Source organism: Mus caroli, unplaced genomic scaffold (assembly GCF_978045245.1).
Source record: "Mus caroli unplaced genomic scaffold, Mus_caroli_1 scaffold_18, whole genome shotgun sequence".
Classification (NCBI taxonomy): domain Eukaryota; kingdom Metazoa; phylum Chordata; class Mammalia; order Rodentia; family Muridae; genus Mus; species Mus caroli.
In genome coordinates this window covers 62,616,640-62,634,457 of record NW_028227273.1, presented here as the reverse complement: position 1 = coordinate 62,634,457, position 17,818 = coordinate 62,616,640, and the positions used below count along the sequence as shown (strand labels likewise).

General features: G+C 47.2%; 1 protein-coding gene across 2 annotated transcripts in view; it reads left to right on the top strand.

Annotated features, from left to right (window-relative positions):
* The window catches only part of Ubash3a (ubiquitin associated and SH3 domain containing A), a 33,853-nt gene extending 28,439 nt beyond the window's left edge, over nucleotides 1–5,414 (top strand). The window contains exons 11-14 of one of the 2 annotated variants that reach the window (XM_021149755.2): nucleotides 389–533; nucleotides 1,122–1,228; nucleotides 2,409–2,518; nucleotides 4,312–5,414. In XM_021149755.2, coding sequence (XP_021005414.1) covers nucleotides 389–533; nucleotides 1,122–1,228; nucleotides 2,409–2,518; nucleotides 4,312–4,449 — 500 coding nt within the window. In that variant the 3' untranslated portion in view covers nucleotides 4,450–5,414. The remainder of the gene's footprint in view (nucleotides 1–388; nucleotides 534–1,121; nucleotides 1,229–2,408; nucleotides 2,519–4,311) is intronic. The other variant, XM_021149756.3, reaches the window with a different exon arrangement.
* Nucleotides 5,415–17,818: the final 12,404 nt, after the last annotated feature.

Here is a 17,818-nt window from a genome sequence, read left to right as displayed (position 1 = left end):
CTTATAGCCTTGCTCCCCGTGACTTGCTCAGCCTGCCTTCTTATAGCACCTAGGATTACACGCCCAGGTGTGATACCACCCACGGTGGTTTTGGCCCTCCCACATCAGCAATTAATCAAGGCTATGGATGTAATAATGTATGCCTTTAATCGCAGTACGTGGGATGCAGAGGTGGGCAGATCTCCGTGAGTTCAAGGACTCTGCATAGTGAATTCCAGGACAGCTAGAGACTTGCCTACAGACCAGTCTTCTCAGTTGAGATTCCTTCTTCCCATCATGACTCCAGCTTGAGTCAAGTTGACAAAAATGCTCACTACCAAGGCGGATATAGGATGAAGGAGTTTCTTTAGGTTTGTTGTTTCCAAATGCTTCTTTCCATTGACCCAAGAACTCAAACTGGAGAAGAAGCTGAAGATAAGAGTTGAGCCTGGAATCTTCGAGTGGATGAAGTGGGAAGCCAGCAAGGCCACGCTGACCTTCTTGACCTTGGAGGAGCTGAAAGAAGCAAACTTCAATGTTGATCTTGATTATAGGTATGTACCTTGCAAGTCTCTGCCACCCAGAGATTTCTTCTCTGGACCCTGTTAAAGAAAATCTATCTACTGAGGTAGAACCATGCAGTGGAGAGTAGGGTAGATTGAGCTGTGTATATAGTACCAGCAGGATCGGGGCAATGAGAAGTGGCTTCAGGGTTATGGTCTTGCTCAGCCAACCCAAAACTCCTGGTGAAGGCAGCTACAGTGAACACACACCACCTAGAGATGAGGGAGGCTGGGAAACCTGACCATGTATGGAAGATGGGGGTATTCCTGCTAAAGCTGACCCTACATGGATGGACACAAAGGGACCTCACCCAGAAGAGGGTCCTGACTCTGGTTTGTGATGGGGAGTGGCTTTGTTCTTCCCCTGGGGTGACTATCTCCAGGTAGAGTGAGATGTACAGCTTTCCTGCTGTTCATTCAACCTCCATGCTGGTGGTACCACAGCCCTTTGCCAGTGTGAACACATCCAGGAGCCCCTGCTGGCTGTAAACCCACGAGCCCTGCCTGGTAGGCTGTTTAGAGGATCATGGTCCCACTCAGCTGCTCCAGCTGCCTATGTCTCTTTCTATCTTCTTTCAGGCCAGCATTGCCCCGCTGCTCCCTCATGCCAGCTGAGAGCTATGACCAGTACGTGGAGAGATGCGCCGTGAGCATGGGGCAGATCATCAACACATGCCCACAGGACAGTGAGTGTCCCACAGGCTTGAGGAGGACAGCCTCAGGCTTCCCTGGGATGGGATTGGCTGATTCTGGCCTGTTAGTGTCTCTACCTCCTCACTCCCATACTCTGGCCAAGACAGTACATCATCTCCACCATGACAGGGAGTGGATGCATACACACATACTCCATGTAGCCCATCTTAGTTAGGGTTTTACTGCTGTGAAGAGACACCATGACCAAGGCAACTCTTATAAAGGACAACATTGAACTGGGTTTTGAAGTTCAGACCATTATCATCAAGGCAGGAACATGGTAGTATCCAGGCAGGCATGGTACAGGAGGACCTAAGAGTTCTACATCTTCATCTGAAGGCTGCTAGGAGAAGACTGACTTCCAGACAGCTAGGATGAGGGTCTTAAAGCTCATGCCCACAATGACACACCTACTCCAACAAGGCCACACCCATTCCAACTAGGCCACACCCACTCCAACTAGGCCACACCTCCTAATAGTGCCACTCCCTGGGTCAAGCATATGCAAACCATCACACCAGGCTTGCATGCTCTGGGGCTGAGCATGGATAGCCCTAGAACATCAGGGTCTTCACCAACTATGGGAACAAGAGAAGCCCAGAATGACAGAAGGATCAAGTAGCCAATGCCTAAGGAAAAGGACGCTGAGCCACAGCCCTCCCACCCTAACCACCAGCCATGCTCCCAGCTCTCCTGGCTCCACACCATCAACCGCTGCCTCTCCAGTGTGAGACCCACACCGAGGTGCTGGATCCCATCATGTCATCTGAGGTGGCTCCCCAAGTCCCGCTAACCCTTATCTAAAGCAGGCAGCATCTCAGGCTCACAGTGATAAGCCAGATAAAGTGATTGGCTCGGGTCTGGATAGCAGCCATCACACACCCACCTGTGGCTGACAGGACCTAGGCAGCCAGCCACAAGAGGATAGAGACTCAGATCATCCGTATACCATCCTTGAAGCTGGCACACAGTCACCACACCCTAGCCCTAGGCCCCACATCACAAGGTGGTGTGCTCTAAATCATGGCAAAAGACTGGGTCTTCCTACTCTTGCTACTTCCTACCCACCACCTCATAGGGGCACGGTAGCTGGACCCATAAGACATTGAAGAGGATTATATGTTGCAAAGTGCTCTCTGGGCCTGCTCTGACCTTGACGTGTTTTGTCTACAGTGGGCATCACCCTCATCGTGAGCCACAGCTCAGCGCTCGACTCCTGCACGAGGCCGCTCCTCGGGCTCCCACCCAGAGAATGTGGGGATTTCGCCCAACTGGTAAGAAAGGTATGTGACCCTCTTATACCTCTTTAGCCTCCAAGTGAAGCAAGCGCTGGGTCATGGCACTCTTTATAGAATGACAAGCATCCATCAAATCCAGGGCTGGCTATGTGAATGTGCCTATCTGCTCTCATGGAGGGCATACCTGCAGGAGCTGTGGGTAAACCTGTCACCCTAACACCCGAGTGGCAGTCTCCCCGGTTCTTTGCAACCAGCAATGTCAAGAAGTTTCAGAGCTAGCCCATAGCCCATCTCTTGCGGCTCTGAGAGTATAAGGGTCCTGTGAGGAGTCAGGAGTCACTGTTTGAGTAAGAGAAGGCTAGACCCTGTGTGGTCCTGCCTTCCTCAGGGGGGCCTGGGAGGGGTACTGACAGATGGAAGGAACTTCCACCCACTCACCTTCTGAGTCACCTGTCAAAGGACAAATGGGAACTCACTGTAGCTATTTGTAGCATGACCAGGTGCTGGGCCAGTCTCATGAAAGACTCCAATGACAAACTGGTGACAAACATGCTTTGGTGGCACTTTGAGTGCCCTATTGAATATAGCACTCCAGCAGATCAGAGAGGGAGGTCGCCAGACCATGAATTATTCATCTTAGACTAGCTCTTTTCCCCTGGTGACCAGTTCTCTCTCTCTTCCTCATCAAGATAATTAACCAGTGATCCTGTACCCTGACTCTATTGGTATAGAAAATTACCAATGAGAGCTAGGCATGATGGGGCATGCTTGCTGTAATTGCAGCTACTCGGCAGGCTGAGGCAGGCTGACCTCATGAGCTTATGAGTTACGGGTTCTCTAAGCAACATAGGGAACCCCAGTTGAAGGAGAAAGGAGGGAAGAGAGAAGGAAAAGGGAAGAGGAGGAGGAGGGGAAGGAGGAAGAAGAGGAGAAAGAGGAGGAAGAGGAAGACGAGAACAAGGACAAGAGAAAAAATGATTCCTATAAATTCTAAACTCTAGAACTTTCTTATGCTGACCACTTAAGAGTCTTCATCCACCCCACTCCACATTAGACAGCCCAGATCAGAAGTTTATCCAAGGGCTCTGCTGACAGATAACTGAAAGGACTGGTCCTTCCAATCAGGACCAGCATGCAGGACCCTGAGTATTCAAGGCTTTCCACTGACTAGCCCATTACACCCTCCTGGCAGTCCCTGTTTGCAGATGGGATGATTTTTTTCCCCTGAGTCAGCAGTAGCATCTGCTTAGATTCCTCCCTGCATCTTGGGATGTTTGCAAATTTTGTCTGACCAAAGAATTCCTAGACGTTAAAAAGAGGGTGAGGCAGTACTGGTAAGAAAGGCATGTGGACAGAGAAGCCTTAACACAAGGGTCCAATGGGCTGGTCCATTTTACATATGAAGGCACAGAGGTCCAACGTTTCACCTTGTGCTTTGTCCTATAGTCTAAACCCGCAATCCGGAACCTTTCTGTGTTGCTGAGGCACGGGTAAGATAGCTTATAGCCAGTTGGCAGGGTCTCCCACCCCCTTAGATATGTGGGCCTGGTAATTCTGTGGGAAAGGAGGACTAACCCATGGCTCCCAGAATGCTTAGCAGTCCCACTCCAAGTTGTAATGAATCTCTAGGTAACAATGTAACCCGTTGTTGGGAGCGTTGAGCATCCCCAGGCGAAATTAAATGGTAGGTGCTGGCATTGGTTCCATGGCTCCCTGGCAGCCTGGGACCATTGGGTCCCCTCCATGACCGGGAGGCACATTTTCAGTGGGTTTAAGAAATGCTCCAACGTTGATTGACTTGTAACAGAATATTATAAACATACTAAACCCTCTTCCAGATTCCATCTCTGGGCATGTGCTTCTGTGAGGAAAACAGAGAGGACGGAAAGTGGGACCTGGTGAATCCGCCAGTAAAGACACTGACACACGGGGCCAACTCGGTCTTTAACTGGAGAAACTGGATCTCAAGCAACTGAGGCAGCCCGAGCTTTCCAGGAAGAGGTGACTGCCCTATGCCAAGGCACGAGGGGCTGTGATAATGATTACAAAGGCATCCTAGCCTCTTGCCCGGTGTGACTGGAGGAAAGAACAAAACACACTCGATACTCAGGGGGAATAGCCATGGCTCAGACCTTCGTCACTGCCACCCGTGGATCCGCTGTCCTGCCAGCCACTGCAGAGGCCAGAGCAGAGGTCTGGATTAGGATACCACATTGCAACATGTGCACTGGTTTGGAGAGAACAGAGGAACTGCCTCACTTCCAGGAACTACAGACTCCCCGCACTTGAAGATGCCACCCATCTATTTTGTATGTTCTTAGGAGCCCTCCTTTTTAATATAACCATCGCTCTTTAGCCAGGGCCACACCAGCTGAAAAAGGAACAATGGTCAATGAAAGAAATGGCCAGCCCACCAGATCAAAACCAGGACAGCAGCTGGCACCAGCACTTTAAGGGTTCCTTGCTGTTGCTCGAACACAGAGTTGGAGACAGTAGTGCTTGAAAGCCATGCAAAATTCCTAATGCACAGAGACAAAGTGTGTGATTCTGGAGGTTAGCGTGGGCTGTGTTCCTCTACAGATTCTAGAAGACTCTTCCCCAGCCATTCCAGAATCCAGAGGCCTCTGTCCTTCCTGGCATCCTATTTATTATATTATATTCCTGGCATCTACTACCTTATGATTCTATTCAAACCCATCAGTTTGGGGAAATTCTAAGGCACGGTCACATAGCCCCTGCCTTGAGCCTCCTGCCTCGACCTCACAAAGACGCCATGACAAATTGTGCTCAGTAGCCTAGGGTCTTCTCTCATCTTAAACTTGGCAACTAAGCCTGCAAAGTCCCTTAGCCACAGGGGTCACTTGTTCATGGTCCCGGAAGTTAGGATGTGTCTTAGAAGGCCATCCTCCAGCCTACCTCAGCCTCTGTTCTTCCAAGCACATCATGGCCGTTGTACAAGGGTCTAGACATAAAGATCTGTGCCTCCTACACACACTTCGCTCAGGTCGTTTTCTGGCTCCTCCTTTTCTCTCTTCTCAATGAGCAGGAAGGGATGGGGGCTTTGTGAGTGGAAGGAGTGAGCCCCTTGCCTTAATGGGAAGGGGTGGCAGCACAGTCACAGCGGGGAAGGCCGTTCCTAAGACATGGACTGAGGGAATGTGTAAGCACTATATGTGAACTCAGCAGGAGCTCTGGCTTGGGAACTGCTGATCCAGTGGTAAGTGGGATTCTCTGTAGAGTGTCCTTCCACCTCACCCTACAGAGGCCATCCTGTCCCCAAGTGGCCGACACTGCACAAGTGGATTATACTCAGTCATCCCCACACCATGCTTAAAAGGGTGGGGGGGGGGGGAATGTTCTTCTTTCCCAGCCCCTTGTTGCAAAATTGTGGTTACTTTTTACAAATTTGTGCTCTGGGCTGCAGCCCAAGGCAGGAAGGACCTGGAAAGCAGGAGGGAGGAGGTAAGGGAAGGGAGGAGGAAGGGAGGGAGGGAGGGAGGGAGGGACCGAGGGAGGGAGAGAGAGATTAGGGTCTTGGGGGGGGGGGGGCTTATGTTTCTGAGCTCGTCTGACCCCTGCTGGTGACATTTGGAAGGACACCTTCCTCTGGGCACTGCCCTGGCCCACCTCCCAACCCACAGTCTTTGATCTTTTCACTTGAGTTTTTAAAAGTAAGATTTTGATTGACACATGTCCTGGGCAGAGCTACCTTCTTTCTTCTCAAGTTCAACCAGTAGACAGTTCTGCAGGGTTCAGAGGTGGAAGCAAAGACAAATGATCCTACTGATGGATGGGCCAAAAGCTCAAGGCATTCTCCCACCCCACCCTAGAACCTGGGGAAGTCTGGGAAGCGACTTGGGGGCTGAGCCACCTGAAAAGCCATTTGAGAGTCACCACTGTGGGCTGAATCAGTTCATCAGTCACACAGAAGTCTTGATCCCGGTACTCCAGTGTGAGACTGTATTTGGAGATAGGATTGTTAAAAAAAAAAAAAAAAAGAAAGAAAAGTGCATGTGAGACACACATAGACAGAGAGAGACAGAGACAGAGAGAAACAGAGAGAGGCAGACAGACAGAATATATGTAAGGACTCTATGTGTGTGCAGGCTACAGGGAATACATGGCTGTCAGACACTACCTACCTTTACATAGTGTCTTAGCTACATTTCTATTCCTGTGACAAAACATGATAACTAAGGCAGTTTTGAAAGCATTTAATTGGGCATGCAGCTTCAGAGGGCTAGAGTCCATGATGGTAGAGTGAAGGCATCACAGCAGGGACAGTTGAGAGCTCACATCTTGATCCACCCACAGTGACACACCTCTTCAATCTCCTAGGCCCTCCCAAACTCCTAGGTCCACCAACTGTGGACCAAGTGTTCAAACATATGAGCCTACCAGGGTTGGAGAAAGGGATGTGGCATTCTCATTCAAACCACTACATTTAGGGTGGTGGTTTGAATATGCTCGGCCCAGGGAGGTGCACTATTAGGAGGTGTGGCCTTGTTGGAGGAAGTGTGTCACTGTGTGGGTAAGCAATGAGACCCTCTCCCCAGCCACGTGGGAGCCAGTCTTCTCCTAGCTGCTTTTGGAACAAAAAGTAGAACTCTCAGCTCCTCCAGCACCATATCTGCCTAGACATTGCCATGATCCTACCTTGATAATAGATTGAATCTCTGAACCTGTAAGCCAGCCCCAATTAAATGTTGTCCCTTATAAGAGTTGCCATGGTCATGGTATCTCTTCACAGCAATAAGACCCTAACTAAGGTGCTTCGGTTTTGGATGCTGAAGTCAGGAGGCCAGCCTTGAGCACCAAGCATCTTTATCTTCTGAGCCATGTTTGTTGGCCTGGAGTCAGGACCTTGAAAAAACATACCTGGAGCTGGTCATGGTGGTGCACGCCTTTAATCCCAGCACTCAGAAGGCAGAGGCAGGCGGATTTCTGAGTTCGAGGCCAGCCTGGTCTACAAAGTGAGTTCCAGGACAGCCAGGGCTACACAGAGAAACCCTGTCTCGAAAGACAAAAACAAACAAACAAACAAAAAAATGGTCCTCATAGCTTCATATATTTGAATGCTTGGTCATCTGGGACCGGCACTACTCGAGAGGGATTAAAAGGTGTGGCCTGATTGGAGTAGGTGTGACCCTGTGTATGGGCTTTAGGCTTTCAGAAGCTGAAGCCAGGCCCAGTGGCTTTCTCTCTTCCTACTGCCTTCAGATCCAGAGGTAGAATGCTCCAGCACCATGTCTGCTGTGTGTCACCATGCTTCCTGCCTTGAGGATAACAGACTTAACTCTGCAACTGTCAGCAAGTCCCAATTGAATGCTTTCTTTTTTAAAAAGCTGCCATGATCATGGTGTCCCCTTTACAGCAATAGAACACTGACTGAGACACACATACCGAGAAGCAAGCCTGTAACGACATATCAGAAGACACTTCTACAAGTCAAGGAGAGAGGGCTCAGGAGGAAGCAGGCTGGGTGATACCTCCATGGAGAATTCCTTTTGATCAAGCATCTAGTCCATGTACATCGTATGTCAGTGCATGCAAGAGCACTCAAAGTCTCCCACCCAGGAGTTGAACACTAGGCAGGCTATACAGCTCCATATGAAGTACCAATGGCCAGACCTGTCTACACATCATGCATCGGAAGTACTGCAGAAACAATCTGCACTGCATGGAGGATACATGCCAGGTGTAAGCAAAGATGACTTCATCCTTTGGAAAGGTTTTGTGCATCCTAAAATCTTGGTTTCTACAAGGATCCAGAAACCAATCCACAGGGTACAGAGCAGACACTGGAGTCAGGGAAACATGTAGGGCTCCTGACTGGAGCAAAGGTTATTCTGAGAACAGGAAGTGGTTGTATCTGACCAAATGGTCTTCTACTATCACTAAGAATAGACCTGTCAACGTCAGATATCTCTGAGTCAAGCTCGGAGGCCCAGAGCCTGGCCCTCACCCACACCCGTTGAACCTCTGCACTCCACTTCCTTGTCTGTGAGATGGGCGACCATCAGAAGCGTCTCTGTGGGTTGTTGAGTGGTGATCAGCCCACCCAGGGATAGAACTATCTTCTCCAGCTGCAGTAACAGTTCCGTTACCCTTCATGGGGCAGCTGAATTAGCCACAGCTTTCTAGAATGCCTCGTAGCCCAATGGACAGGTGCGTCAAGTCTAGCATGACTAACCAAATGCCAGTTCACAGTATCAACTCCCTGGAGAGAGAAGGCTATCACGACCTGGGATTTGAGAAAATTGACTAAAATAGATTTTCTATATCCTGGAATGCAAGAAAATCATATTAACAAAAATGTAAAATAGCAATTTTGTTGGAGTCAGAAATTCAGGGTATTTTAAAAAAAAAAGAAAGAAAGAAAGAAAGAAAATAAGAGACATTCAGAAATGACTCCTGAAAAGACACAGAGTCCAAGAATGGCTTTTGTGGACTCTAGTTTCCTGGAGGAATAGAATGAAACGAAATGAAAATGTCATGAAGGAACCCATTATTTTGGAGACTGAAAGTAAAAAAAAAAAAAAAAGAAGAAGAAAGAAGAAAGAAAAAAAAATTAGGTAAAATCAGGTCCCACATTCAAGGCATGGGGCTGTCCTCCTACCTGTGAATAATTGGAACATAGCCCCAAAACACGGGCAAATTCTGAGATGGACAACAGTCAATGAAGATGGCAGCTTCTGAAGGAAGATGCAAGACCCTGAAATCCACAGGCACACTTCATGCTATTACAGGTCCACTCTGCCGTAAAGCAAATGCTGCAATAAAGTGAACCCCATAAAATCTCTGGTCTCCCGGTGAGCATACAAGTTGCACCACACTGATGAGTGTGTGATAGGGAGATGTTTTAAAATACAAGGTATAGACCTTAATTTAAAATATTGCTGAAGCCAGGCAGTGGTGGCACACACCTTTAATCCCAGCACTTGGGAGGCAGAGGCAGGCAGATTTCTGAGTTTGAGGCCAGCCTGGTCTACAGAGTGAGATCCAGGCCACAGGCCAGCCAGGGCTACACAGAGAAACCCTGTCTTGAAAAGCAAACAAATATATATATATGTATTGTGTGTGTGTGTGTATATATATATATATATATATATATATATATGCATATATATAAAGAAAACCAGTAACAACCGTCGTAGCTATTGGGAAAATAGTGTGAGTAGATTTTAATGGATTTGCCTGTTGTAAGATTGCCACAAACTGAGGAAAAAAAAGAAAGAAAGAAAAAGCCATAAAGAAAAACCCACATCGATGTTCTGCAGGAAGGGATAAAGCAAAGAAAATAAGGTATGTTCCTTGCTGTAGTTAAGAACACAGACACATTGTGGTGGTTCGAATAAAAAAAGGTCCTCATAGCATCATATATTTGACCGCTTGGTCATCTGGGACCAGCACTACTCGAGAGGGATTAGGAGGTGTGTCCTGGTTGGAGTAGGTGTGACCTACAGTTGCTGTGAGAAAACACTCTAACCCTTGGTGTTTCGGATTCAGAAATATTTGTCCAAATCCCACTCTGTTCTCATGTCTCTGCCCTTGTTCAGATACTTAACATTTTTTAGATCCTCACATTCCACACCAATGTCCCTCCATTCTTCTGTGATCTCGTAATGTAAGCCATTACTCTGCCACACATCCTGGAAGGTTTGAACCTACATCCCTACAGGCTGTGTGTATTGAACACTTGGCCCCCAGCTGGTGGTCTGGTGGCTCCGCCTCCAGGAGGGAGAAACGCTATTGGACTTACACTTCCGGTTCACAGCCCACCACTGAGGGAAGTCAGGGCAGGAACTGGAGGCAGGAACCTGGAAGAACGCGGCTTGCTGGCTGGCTCTTTCTCAGGCTCCTACTTACTCAGCTTTCTGATACAGCCCAGGATACAGCAGCTGCCTGCGGTGGTACCAGCCACAATGGGCTGGACCCTCTTACATCAGATACAAATCAAGACAGTCTCCACCCAAGACACACCCACAGGCCAACCTGATTATTGGGAGTTTGTTTTGTGCTTAGGTGGGAATTTGCACATCCGCTGAAGGTCCCTGCCAACAGTTGTTTTTTTGCCGGGTCATTGAAGGGCCAGTGGCCAATGGCTGGGAAAGGGGAGAGAGGCAGGACTTTTTGGATTCCCAGGCAAGAAATGCTAAGGAAAGAAGGGGTAGAATGACCATGATGGGGAAGCAGAGCGATCAGACTAAAGAGCCCACTAACAGGTAAGACTCCGGGTAAGTGGCCCCACACTCCCCAGATTGGGTCTAGGGTAGCAGAGATGAAATATAGATTTAGCAAGTATAACTCAGGAATATTGGAGGGGAAAGTGGGTTAGCCATGTGGAGTTAGGGAGAAGCCCTGTTGCACTGTTAAGGCATGATAAAAATTAAACTGGCGTGTCTTTCATTTGTGAATCCAGAGCTCTATGGAGGGTACAGAGCTGGGAGTATTGAGCGGCCTATAAATATTTACCGCAACACCTGATGATATCAACTACTCAACTAAGACACCTTCTTCAGGTGATTCTGGGCTGGGTCAAGTTGACAGTTAATGCTGAGCAGGGCATCCCGCATGGTCTTAAAGAAATGGACAAGAGGCAACAATAGAAACTTAAACCCTGAAACTACCTGTAGGAAAATCTGCAGTTATTTTTCATGGGTTTTAATATCTCTCTCTCAGTAATTACTAAGAACAGAAAGAAAGAAAAATCAATAAATACATAAAAGACCCCACCGCACTACCAATCAACTTGACTTAATCAATATTTATGGAACAGCTCACCACACAGTGGTATATAATTTATTTTCTTTTCCAGTACAGTATGGCTCTATTTGCCAAAAGGACCACATTCTAGGCTAGAAAGCAAATTGTAATAAATGTAAAAGTATTTGAATCATGACGTATACATTTTCTCTCCATAAATGAAAAAGATTAGAAAAGATGGCAGACTACCTAAAAATAAAATCCACATATTTGTAAACTAATAATGTACCTGGATCAGAGACAAAAGCCAAAACAGGCAAAATGGGACAGGCAGGACGCATCTGCCATGTGTACCAAAAAAGCCTAAAAACCTGAGTTTGATCCTTGGAACCCACCTGGTGGAAGGAGAGAACCAACTCCCTCCCACAAGTTGTCCTCTGACCTCCGAGTGCATGCCATGGTGTGCAAACACACACATTTGCACACATACACACATGTCTGTGCCTCAGACTACTCGCCTCCTGACCCTACCTTCCTTTGGGGGTTGGAGGTGAGGTGGTGCAGTCAATGACACAGATTCTGGGAGCAGGTGAGAAACACAGCAGCAAGCTCTCTGAACACTGCTGCAAGCTCCTTTAAAACCCTCCATCCGAGTCCCCATTGGCCCCAAGAAAGCATCTCTTCTAAACGGCAGTTCCTGATTGGCTGGCATTGTCTGCACCAGCAATCCTTGCTCTCTCAGGCAGTCCTCCGTTAGATCCTCCTGTAGGAGATGCCTTTGTAGCTGTGCAGCCCCCAGCGTTTACATAGAGGTGACCTCGCCATTCCTGCTACAACACACCATAATTTTTTAGTCTGAGAAAAATTTTGAACTTTGTTCAAGAATGGGAATATAACCTATCAGAATCTGCGGGATGTCGTTACAGCAAGATTAGAGAGGAATTAACACCTCTCTAATATTAAAAGTCATTACTTGAAGAAAAACCTAAAACACATGGCCTTAGTGTCCTAACTATGAATAACAAGTAAAAAATAGTGACTCCGTAAGGGTCTGAAAATTTCTGAGTCCCACACTCAGATAGTATGCATTTATTCTGCAGAAAAAGCCAGCATGCAAGGGCTACCATTGCTTCCAAATGGCAACTCCTACAGAGACATTTGAGTTCCTTTTCTAACAGGATTGCTTGATTGCTTCTGAAATAACAGCAGACTTCTAAAACTTTAAGGCACATTTCAAAGGTTACCATTAACCTAAGGTCATAAAGAAGATACACACCACATGTGCAAAAACCAGAGCTAAGATATTGACTGAGTTTGTCTAAACAAAACTACAGTCTTAAACTTCCCCCATGACCCTCCAAGACAAATGGTGAAAGGCAAGCCAGATCATTGCTCCTCGTGTATATGCATGTAGGCATTCTCTGTTATAACCTCTTATTGATGTTAAGAGATATTAAGGAAAAGTGGTTGTTACTTCCTGTTATTTTTGTTGTTAGAGGTGTAATCATGTTTGTGTGACTATCTTCTTTGGGGTTTGTTGAAAGATTACTTTCTTGCTTTTTCTAGGGTGTAGTTTCCCTCCTTGTGTTAGCGTTTTCCATCTATTATCCTATGTAGGGCTAGATTTATGGAAAGATATTGTATAAATTTTGTTTTACCATGGAATATTTTGTTTTCTCTGTCTATGGTAATTGAGAGTTTTGCTGGGTATAGTAGCCTGGGCAGGCATTTGTGTTCTCTTAGGGTCTGTATGACATCTGCCCAGGACCTTCTAGCTTTCATAGTCTCTGGTGAGAAGTCCGGTGTTATTCTGATAGGTCTGCCTTTATATGTTACTTGACCTTTTTTCCTTACTCCTTTTAATATTCTTTCTTTGTTTAGTGCATTTGATGTTTTGATTATTATGTGATGGGAGGAAAATTTTTTCTGGTCCAATCTATTTGGAGTTCTGTAGGCTTCTTTTTTTTTTTTTTTTTTTTTTTTTTTTTAATAAAATGTGTAGCCCAGGCTGGCCTCGAACTCGTGATCCTCCTGCCTCTGCCTCCTTCAGCAAATCCTACTGGCGTGCGCCACCACTACTGGCTCTGTAGGCTTCTTGTATGTTCATGTTCTTCTCTTTCTTTAGGTTAGGGAAGTTTTCTTCTGTAATTTTGTTGAAGACATTTACTTGCCCTTTAAATTGGGAATCTTCACTCTCTTCTATACCTATTATCCTTAGGTTTGGTCTTCTCATTGTGTCCTGGATTTCCTGGATATTTTGAGTTAGGAGCTTTTTGCATTTTGCATTTCCTTTGACCGTTGTGTCAATGTTTTCAATGGTATCTTCTGCCCCTAAGATTCTCTCTTCTATCTCTTGTATTCTATTGGTGATGCTTGCATCTATGACTCCTGATCTCTTACCTAGGTTTTCTAACTCCAGGGTTGTCTCCCTTTGTGATTTCTTTATTGTTTCTATTTCCATTTTTAGATCTTGGATGGTTTTGTTCATTTCCTTCACCTGTTGGATTGTGTTTTCCTGTAATTCTTTAAGGGATTTTTGTTTCCTCTTTAAAGGCTTCTAGCTGTTTACCTGTGTTCTCCTGTATTTCTTTAAGGGAGTTATTTATGTCCTTCCTAAAGTCCTCTATCACTGTCATGAGAAGTTGTTTTAGATTGGAATCTTGCTTTTCTGGTGTGATGTTGTATCCAGTACTTGCTATGGTGGGAGAATTGAGTTCTGATGATGCCAGGTAATGTTGGTTTCTGTTGCTTATGTTCTTATGCTTGCTTCCTGCCATCTGATTATCTCTAGAGCTACCTGCCCTCACTATATCTGACTGGAGCCTGTCCTTCCTGTGATCCTGATTGTGTCAAAACTCCTCAGAGTTCAGCTGTCTCTGGGATCCTGTGATTCTGGGATCCTGTGATCCTGAGACCCTGGGTATGTCAGAACTCCTGAGAGTCAAGCTTTCTGGCACCTTGAGATCCTGGTGTGATCAAGCTCCTGGAATCCTGGGATCCTGAGATCCTGTGGTTCTGGGCCTGTTAAAGTGCCTGGGGGTGGAGCTTCTTCTGGGTGTTGTGGGACTGCCTGAGGAGTTAGCTTCCAGGCTCTGCCTAGCACATGCCTTTAATCACAGCACTCCAGAGGCAGAGGCAGGCAGATCTTGGTGAGTTCCAAACCACCCTGAACTACAGATTGAGTTCCAGGACAGCCAGAACTACACAGAGAAACCCTGTCTAGAAACAAAATAAAACAAAACAAGCAACACAACAAACAACAACAAAAAGGAAAACAGAAAAAATATTAAAACAACACACACACTGGCGCTTTGAAAAGATCAATTAAACTTAGAAAGCCCACGCAAGCTAACAGAGCAAGAGGGAGACAACTCCAAATGATCAGAAACAGGGAGGGGCACTGCCACAGAGATGGCAGGTATGAAATATCACACCCAACAGAAACCTTTATCCAACAAAGCAGCTACTTGAGTGAGACAGACAGTTCCCTAAGAACACAGCTAACCACATTCACAGAGGAAAATAACTGGAGGTCAGGCCTGCACTACATGTCTGCCAATCAAGGCTTAAGAGGCGGAGGCATGAGGGCAGCCAGGCCATCTACACAGTTAGTTCCAAGTGAGGACTGCACAGTGAGTCCCTGCCACCAAAAAGAAAAAAAAAAGAAGGAAGGGGGGAGGGAAAAGATGGGGGAAGGGGAGAGGAGAGGAGGGGAGATGGGGAGAAGGGAGAGGAGGGAAGAAGAAAAGAGAGGGGAAGGGAGGGGGGAAGAGGGAAGGGAGGAGAAAGGAGAGTAGGAGAAGGAAAGGAAGAGAAGGGAAGGGGAGAAAGAAGAGGGGAGAGGAAGGGAAGAGAAAGGAAAAGAGAAGAGGGAACGGGGAAGGGAGAGCAGGAGAGAGGAGGGAGGGATCTGAAGAAATCTGCTTGGCGGCAGAACACTTCCCCAGCATGCTCAAGGCCATGGGTTCCACCGTTTGCATTGGAAAACAAGCACATTGAAACACCTCACATCGATTAGCAGAAAGCAGCCCACTAAGAGTGACAGGCAGGAGTGATTTCATTGGTAAATCTTGCCAGCCTAACTGCTCGTGCTTTCTCTGTGGTGTCAGTGTCTGAGTTTCAGTGCCATCCTCTGAGGCCCAAAGATACAGTATGATAAGACATTGAAGAAGGTGGTGTGTGGAATCCACCTGAATCAATACTGAGACCGTTCTGCTTTGTGGAAGCTACTGTTAAACGCACTGTGCCGAATTTCAAAGTCAACTTTGTCATAGATGTGCATGTTAGAGACAGCATGGTATAGGCGGGTTTGGGACAGAAGGGTTCAGATCTGCAACTGGGGGCTTGAGGGGGAGGCGGTAAAGCGGGAGAGGCTAAGGCAATGCTTCTATGAAACTGGGTACTGGAGAGGAAGAGTCAGTAGTAACTGCCCCAGGCTTCCCTCAGGTCCAGCAGAGGGGCAGCTTTCCAGTGTGGTCATGCCTCCTCCCACTTGGAGAAGACTCCTGACAAGCAATGATGGTAGCCCCTTGTAGATGTGTCTGACTGTTACAGGATTTGGATGGCTGACTGGCTACTTCGGAGCTCTTTGGAGAAACACTTGGGGTTGATGGTGTTAGCAGTTCCTACACAGGAGTCAGGTTCTGCCATGACACCATTGTCGAGGGTTCCAGGGAGTCATCCCTGCTCCTCCATTCCTTGTCAGTAACTCCAGGGCCACCACCCAACTCTATTCTCCCTCCACCATGCCCCGCTTACCTGAGGCTTACTGTTATTGACTCTTAGATATGGAGCCACTGTCTCGGGATGCACCCAGCTGACCGAATTGTGTCTTCTGCCTTCCACCCCAACTCCAAACACAGAGTCCTATGACCGTCCCTTTCATAACTGCACTCATATAATAAACAAATAAGATAATCTCTGAGTATTATTGCAAGTCCTATAGTCTTGGCTGCTGTTTATAATGTAGTGGTGAAATTACTGTAACCCAATTACAACAGGCTTTATGATAGTGAACACAGCCTGCAATTTCTAAGGTCCAGAACTTTCTTGTATTTATGAAAAACATTTGTCTTGCATTTTTCAAAGGGTCATAAAATCCAGCAACGTGTGTACTCTGTTTTTATATTCTCTTAAAAACCTAGATGGCAGAAAATCCCTCGCCAATGAATATGATTCCACTGAGTCTCACAATACCAAGAAATGTCCACACCTCCCGCGTGTGCTGTTTCACCTGCATCGCCTCACATGGCCCTCACGGCAACCTCTGAGGGTCATAAGGAAGAAATTAGAAAAAAAAAAAAACACAGAGATCCCCAGCTGGCTTCCCACACAGTGGGGACCTGAATCTGCAGTCTGGACCCTCTCAGCTTTTAGACTAGACCAGGGCATACTGGGGAAAGTGGCCTTCCACTCCGTGTGGCTTATGACCCAGCAGCCCCTGGGAACCTGAACCAATGCACACTTGGGCCTCCTCAGACTTGCTGAAACTCAGAGGTACCTGTCCATCTGGGTTTCCTCTGAAGGTGACTTTCCCAGGGTGCAGAGAACCTCCACAAGAGCCAGGTGTCATGTAGGCATTCTAAAATGTCACCACCCCTCACGCTGTTCTTGGTGAGTGTCAATGCGGAAGGGGAGTGTGGGGGAAGGTGAAAGCACTGGCCATTATAGCTGCTGCATTTGGATGAGAGATTGTGCAGAGTAAGAAGGCTGGGTGACTCTAAGGGCCAAGCACAGAGGAGCTAGGGGTAGGCCTATTTTTTTTTAAAGATTTATTTATTATTATATGTAAGTACACTGTAGCTGTCTTCACACACTCCAGAAGAGGGAGTCAGATCTTGTTACAGATGGTTGTGAGCCACCATGTGGTTGCTGGGATTTGAACTCTGGACCTTCAGAAGAGCAATCGGGTGCTCTTACCCACTGAGCCATCTCACCAGCCCGGGGTAGGCCTATTCTATCGGGGTGTTCTCACCTGGGACTCAAATGCTAAGACATGCACAATCATTCCGTTTGCTAACACTGCTAACAATGGGCTGAGCAAGGACAAGTCAGTCCTAAGAAAAAACGAGAATGCTTGAAATTTCTGCTGCAACTTCTTCAGGAAAGCAGAGAAATGAATGGATTGTTTGTATCGGACTCAGCCACTCCCTAGCACCCTGTCCCAGGGAGTCTAGAGGACAATGAGAAGAATGCTCTGAGCAGTACGGGAGCCTGTGCTGCTGGAGTTAGGTGGCATCAGGGCTCAGCCCTTCCCTTTTGAGCAGCTCCAGGGAAGAGGAGGCGGAGCTGTGTGGGATGCGATTTAAGGGCTTCTGCTTTAGCCTCCAGGAACAAGGCTGAGTGAGGCGGGGAACAGATACAGGGAAGTGAAAGGAGACAACAGGTGTGAGTTCACTGGACGCTTGACCTGAGTTAGGCAGGAAAGTGCAGTTAACCAAGGAACCTGAAGGTGGCGCCCACTACCTCCTCAGCAATGCCTGTGACTGGCCTTGCACAGCCTTTGGCTGGGACCTTGTCGGAGCCTGCCAGAGGGTGGAGAAAGCTGGCAGATGGCTTCTTACAGAGCCTGGGGCACACACACACCAGTCGCAGTTTTTATGAGAAGTGCACCCCACAAGTCCACACCCCTTTCCTGAA